Source organism: Ylistrum balloti, unplaced genomic scaffold (assembly GCF_031769215.1).
Source record: "Ylistrum balloti isolate Yb309-2 unplaced genomic scaffold, AGI_CSIRO_Ybal_v1 Utg369696, whole genome shotgun sequence".
Classification (NCBI taxonomy): domain Eukaryota; kingdom Metazoa; phylum Mollusca; class Bivalvia; order Pectinida; family Pectinidae; genus Ylistrum; species Ylistrum balloti.
In genome coordinates, this window is record NW_026781929.1 from 423,707 (window position 1) to 435,936 (window position 12,230).

General features: G+C 34.9%; 1 protein-coding gene across 1 annotated transcript; it reads left to right on the forward strand.

Annotated features, from left to right (window-relative positions):
• The first annotated feature begins 2,960 nt into the window (after positions 1-2,960).
• On the forward strand, positions 2,961-8,340 carry LOC132565147 (dehydrogenase/reductase SDR family member 9-like). The gene is made up of 4 exons (XM_060229759.1): positions 2,961-3,273; positions 4,998-5,259; positions 5,542-5,705; positions 8,120-8,340. The coding sequence occupies exons 1-4, from the start codon at positions 2,961-2,963 to the stop codon at positions 8,338-8,340; spliced, it is 960 nt and encodes a 319-aa protein (XP_060085742.1).
• The last annotated feature ends 3,890 nt before the right edge of the window (positions 8,341-12,230 follow it).

A 12,230-nucleotide genomic window follows, 5' to 3' on the forward strand; every position in this document is an offset into this window, starting at 1 on the left:
GTAGATGAATAATTTTGCATTACTCCTGAAATATTATTCACGAAGCCGTTGTCATATTCAAACTCATTTTTTGTGCATGTGCTCAAGTCTGTGTTCCGGTGAGAACGTACTAAAAATTCCTATTCATCAAACTTCCGGAGAATGTGCTCTGCTGATCACGATTATCAATTGAACCCTTTAATGTTTCGAGATTCTTCTGTACCTCACACGACCTTTAGTTATGAGTAGTTTCATTATTCGGCAATATTGCTTTTAACATATTCATAGTATTACAGCTATATGTGCTCGTATGTAACTTCGTACTCATCTATTTTATTCTAATGCTCAAGTCGTATTCACAGAAATTCTGTGCTCAAAGTTTTGAGCACGTACTCAAATTTTCTTGAGATGTAAACACGAAAACAAATCTCCCAAGCGGAACGACACCCTCTGCTTCACACGTTCCTCCTACATATATACACAAATGACTGTTTAGGGACTCGTACACAAGTACGTTTCTATACTCATCAATCTCGAGCTGAAATTTACATCAATATACGTAAGTAATTTTATTAGTGTTCAATTTTATTCGTTGCAGTTATTAAGATAAAACTGTACATGTACTGTATATCGACAAAAAGTGCCGAATTGGGGAAATAGCAAATTTCTGTCTGTAAACACGTATACAGGTCAACACCTTATATGTAAAGTACAGCATTGAAATGTACGATCAGCCAAAGGAGGGCTCATGCTTGACGGGACCCTATTAACAGTGACTGGTAGCAGTCGGTATGAAGGGAACAGGCGAGATCGAGATGCAACCTATGCAACGTTAGAATGCAAACGAATGTTTGATAGTTTTAAGGAATTAGATAATTCTTATTATAACATTGTGTGGACGGTAAACAGTTGTTTGAAATTTGTCATAAGTGATCAACTTAAACATATCTATTGTCAACGCTAGAACAATGGATGAGGCACCAGTTATATACATTTGTATATGTAGACAATTTCTGCTATGGAAACATGCAAATATAGTTATTACAATTATTCAAACAATTTGTTTTCTAAACTTAATGAAGGACAGATGTTTGAATTAAGGTGGGGATTTCTGAACAAAATTGGATCCAAACTGAACACAACGTTCAAAGTAGTGACATTATAGATCAAATATTCTTTTACTTGGAATAAAGATAACACAAAAAAGAAGTGAAAGACGTTTTCACACGAAAAAAAAAACCGAGAAAACAAAACATTATTTACTGGTGAGTTTGATTGAAATCAAACAGACGACTCAAGGGTAAGGAAGCCTGGTAGCATTGTTTACATCTTCTAAGCACTGATAAGAAATTTATCGTAGTTTGTTCCAGAATTTCAATATTCCGAAATTATATACCGTGGTACCACTGTAGTCCAAACTACAAAATTGTATCAGTATTTTCAAAATAACTCTCAACGTTGGTGACTGCTGTTTCGATTAATAAGACACGATTGTTAGGTAGACAGTTATATGTTGGACGTTGTTTATACTATTCTCTAGTTTGTCTACTCAAAAGGAAATAACTTCCTAACTGAAATAGTATAATTCATGTATGTACCACTTTAACTATAACCCACAGAAGTAAGTGTCAACGACTATATCACGTAAGTAGCTAAAGACCTCGTATATCGAACACACGATATGATTTTCCTGGCATATATTTGTATCGGGCGGTTATGCAGCATTGAACTGATGTATTTTGACACCCCTTTCTCCCTCCAATAGTTTCTTCTCTTCGTTTCACTCTGTCAGTTCAGCCAGGGGATGGGAAAACGGTAAGCTTGACAGTTGATGGGGCCATGATTAAACCAATGGACTGTGACAAGGTTTCGGATCTGAACATAGAGGCATAAGGCCTGCGTTCAGTAACTACTAAGCTATACTAAGCTAAGCTACTAAAGTAAGCTAAAAAAAGCACATATCTGGACTAGCTATATCGAGTCAAAGGTGTGTATTCCAACGGATAAATCACAATAACTGGACAAAGAAATAAACTACGACATTTGCACTTTCTTGACCTTTTATTGAATGGTGTGAAGTATTTTTTTACTAGATATAGCAAACCACTCAAGGTTCACTTGGAGTATCTAATGTCCTCTCTATATAATAAGACACTTGGATATCTACGGAAGCGTATTCCGGCCAAGTTGTGTTTTATTTTATCTCGAAATTTCGAGTTGGTAATTCGAAATTTCGAGTTAGTAAGCCGAAATTTCGAGTTCGACTTACTAACTCAAAATTTCGAGTTGCTATCTCGAAATTTCGGGTTAATATCTCAAAATTTCAGATTACTAACTCGAAATTCCACGTTACTAACACAAAATTTCGAGTTAAAATAAAACACAACGTGGCCGGAATACGCTTCCGTAGATATCAGTACTAATACTATAGAAATGAGTTTTAGGTCAGCAGTTACATTCCATTTCGGTTTCCAGGGAAATCTTAATTTCAAAATATACATGCATGTTTAAAAGTTACTAATGCTAATGAAATGCTAATCTATATGTACATCGATGAGAGCGCCATCTGTCACGATCCTCGCATGCCTTGATTTTTATCTAAATGTAACATCAACACTCTGTTTTGATTTTATGTATGGAAACGGGATTGTCAGTTTGAATGACTTGATAAGATTTTTAACTCATATTTTACTAAATACATTAATTAATTCAATTATAATTAAATATGATTGTCAGTTTTGTTAGCGTAACTATATATATATTTGTTAGTCGCAAATGGTATTATTTTAAGTATGTTTTTGTATCTCTGTGTTTTATAACAAGCCCTATAAGTTATCGATCGCTTTCATGATCCTCTGGATTCGGCTAAGATGAAGTAACGTTGATTTCCGTTAAAATGAGAGATAACAGTAAAAACATAGGTTTCAAAGCCAATAACTTGTAGTTAATGCTTCATTCTTTGATTGGTATTTCAGTCCGCCATGCTTTTAACAATCCTCGGGGTGATGTTGTTGATCATCATACTTAAAATGATTATAAGAAGATTCAAGCTCAAAAACATCCGGGGTAAATATGTCTTTATCACTGGATGTGATTCAGGATTCGGAAAGCTACTGGCCACCAGGCTGGACACCCTCGGAATACACGTCTTCGCCGGGTGCTTTACAACAAAGGCTTTGGAATATTACATGAAAAACAGCAACTCTATCAAGGCGATAGCTCTAGACGTGACCGACGTGAAAAGTATCGAAAACGCGTATCAGGTAGTGAGGTCTACCCTGCCTGAAAATACAGGTAAATGTGTACAAGGCATTCTAATGGTAAGTTGTTTTCAACAAATACATCTTTGTAAAGGTGAAATTGCCTTTGTGTGAAATATATGTGTGATTATTTTCATTCATATATTATTATGTGGTATTATGATACTGTCTGTTCATGTTTGATGTTTCCGTTTGATTTTGTTTTTATGTCTCGTTGCTATGGTTATGATATCTCACCTGATATTTGCTATGGAATTTCAGGCCCTGCTATGGTATAATTATTCTGGTTAATCCCTGTTATGGTATAATTATTCTTGTCAGTCCCTGCTATGGTATAATCCTTCTTGTTAGTCCCTGTTATGGTATAATTATTCTTGTCAGTCCCTGCTATGGTATAATTGTTCTTGTCAGTCCCTGGTATGGTATAATTATTCTTGTTAGCCCCTGTTATGGTATAATCATTCTTGTCAGTCCCTGTTATGGTATAATCAATCTTGTTAGTCCCTGCTATGGTATAATCATTCTTCTTAGTCCCTGTTATGGTATAATTATTATTGTTAGCCCCTGTTATGGTATAATTATTATTGTTAGTCCCTGCTATGGTATAATTATTCTTGTCAGTCCCTGTTATGGTATAATCATTCTTGTTAGCCCCTGTTATGGTATAATCATTCTTGTCAGTCCCTGCTATGGTATAATCATTCTTGTTAACCCCTGTTATGGTATAATCATTCTTGTCAGTCCCTGTTATGGTATAATTATTATTGTTAGCCCCTGTTATGGTATAATTATTCTTGTTAGTCCCTGTTATGGCATAATCATTCTTGTTAGCCCCTGTTATGGTATAATCATTCTTGTCAGTCCCTGTTATGGTATAATCAATCTTGTTAGTCCCTGTTATGGTATAATCATTCTTGTTAGTCCCTGTTATGGTATAATTATTATTGTTAGCCCCTGTTATGGTATAATTATTCTTGTTAGTCCTGCTATGGTATAATTATTCTTGTTAGCCCTTGCTATTGTGTGATTCTTCGTGTTAGTATGTTGTGATATGATATTCATTTCCTTTGTTTTTGCATGTGTTGTACTTGTGTTTGTCCCGGCTATGGTATAGCTTCACCTTTCCCTTACTATGTTATGATGATTCCCGTTAGCCTGGCTATTGTGTATTGTGTTTGCCCGAACTGTGGTTTGCTTTGTACCGATTGCCCTTGCTTTAGTATGGTTTTTTCCCTGTTCTGACCTGGATTTTCCTGTTAGCTCGGCCATGGTATGGTTTGTACCGATTGCCCTTGCTTTGGTATGGTTTTTTCCCTGTTCTGACATGGATTTATCTTTTAGCTCGGCCATGGTATGGTTTGTACCGATTGCCCTTGCTTTAGTATGGTTTTTTCCCTGTTCTGACATGGATTTTTCTGTTAGCTCGTCTATGCTGTGGTTTGTACTGTACGCCAAAACTTATGGTCCACTATGTTTAGATTTCTTGTGTACTAAAGTCACAACCTTTTTCTGCTCACGTGACCGACCTCTAAAGACAGGTTTGACTGTCGTTTTTATTTTATGGTATTTTCTATCATATAATTGAATGTCAGCTGTGTCCCAGTTTTAAATGACGTAGGTATGACACAGCTGTATCATCTGTATATTGTGTGATTTTGTTGGACAATAAACAGCTCCCGTAAATCTACGGTATAGGGTGTACGGTATCTAACTCCTGCACAATATGTAGGAAACTTACCGAGTTTGTAATATTTGTAGGCTTATGGGCACTTGTGAACAACGCAGGAACTCTGGGACACTTCGGACCTGTGACATGGCTATCAGAAGAGGATTATCAACGTCCTTTGTCCGTCAATCTTTTTGGAATGGTTAGAATGGTTCGAACCTTTCTCCCAATTGTCTTGAAATCTAAAGGCCGAATCGTCAATATGACCAGTGGTTCCGGAAAGATAGCGGCATTAAATGTGGGACCTTACAGTATTTCTAAATTTGCAGCTGAAGCATATTCTGATACCCTCAGGTAACTATAGAATATTTTTAGCGAATCTGCGCTACATCTACAACTATATCTGGGTAAATACTTATTTCTTGTCCAGTAACACTTGTGGGCAGTTACTGAAATAATCCCCTGAAAAACTTGTATTATCACAATATTACACTAATTATCTTTTGTCATGGACCTTTCAATTTCACAGACAGACATTATATTGATAATTCAGTATGACAGCACTATTTCCATTTTATCACATGGAGGCGTACATGAACATATCACGTTAAACAATATAAAACCCTTTACTTCCAGGAGAGAACTTTACAAGACTGGAGTGTCGGTTCATATAATCGAACCTGGCTGCTTTAAAACGGGTTTTACAGATATGGAACTTATCACAAGAATTATTTCCGGAAACTTTGAGAAACTAGACGATGAGATGAAGACATTTTATGGCAAGGGATATATCGATAAGAGTAAGCCAACATTTTTCATGAGTATTTCTAACAAGAATATAGAAATATTTGCTTTATGGAGAATTTAAACCGATTTTTTTCTGTGATATCTGTGGTATAGACAAAATAAACTTATTTCTTTGATACGGAATGACGCAGCTTCACATATTTGTATAAAAAGGTTATGGCCTGATAGTTCTAGTTCCCTAATATTTATGTATAGGGTTATTGCCTGATAGTCCTAGTTCCCTAATATTTATGTATAGGGTTATGACCCGATAGTTCTAGTTACCTAATATTTATGTATAGGGTTATGGCCTGATAGTTCTAGTTCCCTAATATTTATGTATAGGGTTATTGCCTGATGGTTCTAGTTCCCTAATATTTATGTATAGGGTTATGGCCCGATAGTTCTAGTTCCCTAATATTTATGTATAGGGTTATGGCCTGATAGTCCTAGTTACCTAATATTTATGTATAGGGTTATGGCCTGGTAGTTCTAGTTACCTAATATTTATGTATAGGGTAAGGCCTGATAGTTCTAGTTCCCTAATATTTGTGTATAGTGTTATGGCCGGATAGTTCTAGTTCCCTAATATTTATGTATAGGGTTATGGCCTGGTAGTTCTAGTTCCCTAATATTTATGTATAGTGTTATGGCCTAATGGTTCTAGTTCCCTAATATTTATGTATAGTGTTATGGCCGGATAGTTCTAGTTACCTAATATTTATGTATGGGGTAAGGCCTGATAGTCCTAGTTCCCTAATATTTGTGTATAGTGTTATGGCCGGATAGTTCTAGTTCCCTAATATTTATGTATAGGGTTATTGCCTGATAGTCCTAGTTCCCTAATATTTATGTATAGGGTTATGACCCGATAGTTCTAGTTACCTAATATTTATGTATAGGGTTATGGCCTGATAGTTCTAGTTCCCTAATATTTATGTATAGGGTTATTGCCTGATGGTTCTAGTTCCCTAATATTTATGTATAGGGTTATGGCCCGATAGTTCTAGTTCCCTAATATTTATGTATAGGGTTATGGCCTGATAGTCCTAGTTACCTAATATTTATGTATAGGGTTATGGCCTGGTAGTTCTAGTTACCTAATATTTATGTATAGGGTAAGGCCTGATAGTTCTAGTTCCCTAATATTTGTGTATAGTGTTATGGCCGGATAGTTCTAGTTCCCTAATATTTATGTATAGGGTTATGGCCTGGTAGTTCTAGTTCCCTAATATTTATGTATAGTGTTATGGCCTAATGGTTCTAGTTCCCTAATATTTATGTATAGTGTTATGGCCGGATAGTTCTAGTTACCTAATATTTATGTATAGGGTAAGGCCTGATAGTTCTAGTTCCCTAATATTTGTGTATAGTGTTATGGCCGGATAGTTCTAGTTCCCTAATATTTATGTATAGGGTTATTGCCTGGTAGTTCTAGTTCCCTAATATTTATGTATAGTGTTATGGCCTAATGGTTCTAGTTCCCTAATATTTATGTATAGTGTTATGGCCGGATAGTTCTAGTTACCTAATATTTATGTATAGGGTAAGGCCTGATAGTTCTAGTTCCCTAATATTTGTGTATAGTGTTATGGCCGGATAGTTCTAGTTCCCTAATATTTATGTATAGTGTTATGGCCGGATAGTTCTAGTTCCCTAATATTTATGTATAGTGTTATGGCCGGATAGTTCTAGTTCCCTAATATTTATGTATAGGGTTATGGCCTGATAGTTCTAGTTCCCTAATATTTATGTATAGGGTTATGGCCTAATGGTTCTAGTTCCCTAAACAGGCAAATTCCAATTTGGGTTTATCTGTACAGTATACTGAACCCAACCTAAACATTGGAAATATAAATGTGTAAGAACATTCGTAGCAAACGAATTTTGAATGTTTTAAACATACTACCAAAATGGTACAGGATAGAATTTGTGACAAAAGAAAAATATTATTTTTTTACATTCCATAACACTCTAGTCAATAATCTAGTAAGTAATATTGACGGTATGGTCCAATATTGGTACTGGATCCTAACAAACAATTGTTCGTTTGGTGCGTATTACTGGAATTGTCAAATTTCCGAGGCAATATGACCCTTTAACAAGACACAAAATATCACATCAGTTAAATATTTTGTAACTTTGTCTTTGCTTTATGTTCTATGTATGTGTAGTTTATTTTTTTGGTTCCGAAGTTGTATACATTTTTATTGTTGATAAAGTGACATCATTTACTTGGATAGACCAAGAATTATTTGGCGGGTGTTGTCGACGAAGTAGAAGACACGTACTCTTCCGAAACACCTGGTCTTGTTCTCCTTGTACGTTTTCAGGAATCTCCGTGTAACTTTTGTCTGTTGTGAATTTGTGTTTGATTTTTATTGTGTTGACATGTTGGTATTTTCTGGATGTTTTCTCTTCTTTTCAGTTAACTCAACGTTCAGAGATACGATTAAGAGTTTCGAGTCATCAAAACTCCACAAGGTGATCGATGCTTATGAACATGCGGTGACCGCCCGATTTCCCTTGACACGATATGTTGTTGGCTATGATTCCAATGTGTTGGTATTTCTGAACACATATTTCCCCGAATGGCTGATGGACTTTCTTGCTTGTGTAATGTCTCCTACACCAAGTGGAGGAACATAGCCTTTTCAGATTTGGAAGATTTCAACATTTACGTTTGTTTTCGATCTTTATTATTTCTAAGGAAAGAGGAATGCATGAGGAAGAGCGATCTGGTCTGGAAGAGAATTAAAATGTACATTCCTTTTGTGTTTTTTTATCAGGGAATGAACCCACCTTGGTTTCAAGGCTACTTTTCAATTTGGCCACACATTATACTGCTGAATAAAAAAGTTATGAAAATGTATATATGTTCCTAAAGTTTTTATGTGAATTCCAATGAAGAAATTTATACTTTATCACACAATTTTTATATGTCCTGTGATGATTGGATATGTCCTGTGATGACTGGATATATCCTGTGATGACTGGATATATCCTGTGATGACTGGATATGTCCTGTGATGACTGAATATATACTGTTATGACTGGATATATCCTGTGATGACTGGATATATCTTTTGATTATTGGATATGTTTTTTATTAGACTACAGTATTAGACAATAATAAGCGACTAGACATAATTATCTCCCTTTCCATATGTGTTCTCTCTATTTTTAATGGTCTTAATGCCAAAGCAGTACTCCATTGAGAATTAATCTCGAACCAGGTAGAGAAATCAAGGCGAAATATAGAATCGGTTAAACATGATTATCTGAAATTTAAGTTACAGTTTTCAATCATATTCTATAATAAGGAAAAGCAGTAAGTTTCATACCAAGATGCAGAACCTCGTCCTATTCTCGCGAGAGTGAATGAGAAAAAGACATCTTAAGCTGTTCTTCCGGTTCACAGATATTTACATAGACAAAGTACTTAAATCCATGTCAGAATGCATTTTGCAAATTGTACTCTCTTTGAACATATTGTTGTCGTTAATTCAGTGAAAACTACATTCTGCTTACACTTAACGTACTCCGACATACAAAAATAGGAATCCGGTCACATGAGGGCAGCAGTAAACAACAGCAAAACGGGCAGCATAAGTTTGATTTTTGTCATCATTACATGTTTTGAAAAAAATGATAAAAATACTATTGTGAAAGTGAAAAATGTAAATTTTGCAAATTGAAAATGTGATCATTTAAAGAAATGTAATAATCTTATGCATTTTTATCAGTAAAGTAGTAATATTTCGAAATTAAAAAACTAAAAAAAATATGTTCTTGCACGCAAAATACCAACCTGCCAGAACATGCCATACCAGTCATATTTCGCTATAAAAAAATCGTATTCACTCAAAGGTACAGCCGAAAACAATCATTAAAAAAAAATTTCACCTAATTTAAAGATGTCTGTGGCAGGTAAGATCGCCTCGTGCATTAATGTCGCCATGTTCGTTAGTCTGTAATACCGATCTGGATACGAAACAAGGTCAACACTGGATTGTCGTATACAGACGGAGAAAGAAGTAAAGAGTATTACAATCCGTTTTGATTACCCCTCCCCATCCCCTTTCACGACGATTTCGTTAACTTTTTAAACAGTGTATAACGTGGACATTATTCGAATACAGCAACTCAACTATCTAGTGTGTGGTCAGCACTGTATATTTTATTTCGTACACAGAGAAAGAGGGATGTCGATGTCTAACTTAACGGAAATTCTCAGAAAAGATTTCGATGCAAACAGATATCTTGTAGATAGTTTCGCTCAAAATCAGTTAAGTGGTAAACAAGTTTAAGGGGAATACAAAAAAATGATGTTCTATCAGACCTTGAAAATACAGCGTGCAACAATGAGTCGATTGGTCATCGATGCTATCCTGTTTAGCACGGGTTCTTTACAGTTTCCTGACAATTGTAAACATTATGGGGAACCCGTAGCCATCATAAGAATATAACTGAATACTGGATAAGTTAACATTACACATTTTGAGGACAAAAATGCCCCCCCCCCCATTTTTAAAAGTAAAGTTTGCAAATAAGAAACATCAGATATTATTTTTTTGAATGTCAAAAAAAGTAAAAGTTTTTGTCAGAAAATATAAAACATTCATATTTTATAAGTAAGAATTGTAAACTGTATAATGATGCTGAAAGTTTGTCAATAAGTCACCTCTGACTTTTGGTGACACATATATTGACCTTTGACACATCTTTGCATTGTAATGATATCCAAATGTACAGTATGCAATATTAATTGATATTAATGGCTAGTCTGACCTGTGATCTTGGTGACCTATACATTGACCTTTGACCTGTATATGTTATTTCTTAATACGCGCAATCAAATAACTTTGAAAAATGATGGGAATGGATGACAGTTGTCATTTGACGTATGGATCTTTGTTGTGCAATCAAATTGATAAGCATTGTTGATTTTTATATTCATTATACTATTTAACACTCATGTTAAAGTTGACAAATGACTAGATTCTACTAGTTGTCATATATATATAATATACTGGGATTTCTACGCAAGCATATTCCGCGCGCTTACATCCGGGCCAACAAGAGTAATTAGTATAAGTTGAGAGAACTTGTTTCGCAATTGTTGTAAAATAAATAAAGTTTATATATAAGTGTATTCCGGCCAAGTTGTGTTTTATTTTGTCTCGAAATTTCGAGATTGCAACTCGAAATTTCAAGTTAGTAATCCGAAATTTTAAGAAATTTACCCGAAATTTCGAGATAACAACGCGAAATTTTTAGATAGCAACTCGAAATTTAGAGATAGTAATCCGAAATTTTGATTTAGTAAGTCGAAATTTTGAGTTAGTCGAAATTTCGAGTTATTAAGTCGAAATTTTGAGTTAGTAAGTCGAAATTTCTAGTGACGAACTCAAACTTTCGGGTTGCTATCTCGAAATTTCGGGTTAATATCTCAAAATTTCGGATTACTAACCGTCGAAATTTCTAGTTAAAACAGATTTCTCCTCTTTCTCCGATATCGATAAATATCGATATCATCTGATACCAACGTATGTCACTATTCGTACAGTCATCTTCATCCTTCATTATATTCCCCTGCCTCATCCCTATATTCTTCTAGCCCATCTTCATTTATATCAGATCGATTGTCTCATTTTGACACACCTTTACTGGTGTAAAATATTGAAATGAAAGGGTTGGTTATTACTTATTAACACTTAGATATGTGACTTTTGGTGATATATCTATTGGCGCTAATATACACCTGTAGTGTAATCATACGTGACATATGTTATGTAACCTTCAATTGGACATAGTTGCGAGGGTATAATGAAATTACCACAGCCAAGGCTAATGCCAGGATCACAGTGATCAATGTTAGGGAGTTTTTTTGTTTTTGTTTTTGTTTTTACGAAATTAAAGAGTAGGCAGAAAAGAAATGTTTAATTTCCCACTAAGTATCTACGTATTTACGTACTGATTGCCCGATCTAACATTCAGGTAATCACGAGATCCTTTTCGGCTCCGTTTCCTTTTCAACTCCTTAGATCTGATTCTGATCGTCATTTATATTGTACCAAGACCTTATAATAAATCTATATCCTAAAGATGGCCGTTAGGCTTGAAAACGTTAGCGGAATACATTTGTCGTGTTGATTTAATTCTTTCCAAATATTTTATCGATACACAAAACATCTTTAAGATACATCAATATATATATAGAGAGCTATTACAAGGAGCACTCTAGACAAGTTAAGTATACTGGGAGAAAATTATTACGTTATGAGTAATGAAATCATCTTGATGATCTTCAAAGGGGTGTGCAAGTTTTGTGACTGGTGAACACATCATGTTTTTATTTTTTCTTGAATGTATAAAATGAACGCTGTTCAGTGAAGTTCGGCAGTATTAGACGAACAGACTACCTCAACACCAACTAGGTATGTCTGTCCTTCACTTGAGCCCTGATAACGACAGCGTATTGCTGTAACAATAAAACAATATATATTAAAACCTGGACTTTCTGCTCTAAATATACG

Excerpts from the sequence above, each read along its gene's own strand:
- LOC132565147 (XM_060229759.1), top strand. The coding sequence starts at position 2,961 with ATGCTTTTAACAATCCTCGGGGTGATGTTGTTGATCATCATACTTAAA. Across the intron at positions 3,274-4,997 it reads TACCCTGCCTGAAAATACAG|GCTTATGGGCACTTGTGAAC; the intron begins GTAAATGTGTAC and ends TAATATTTGTAG. Across the intron at positions 5,260-5,541 it reads GCATATTCTGATACCCTCAG|GAGAGAACTTTACAAGACTG; the intron begins GTAACTATAGAA and ends CTTTACTTCCAG.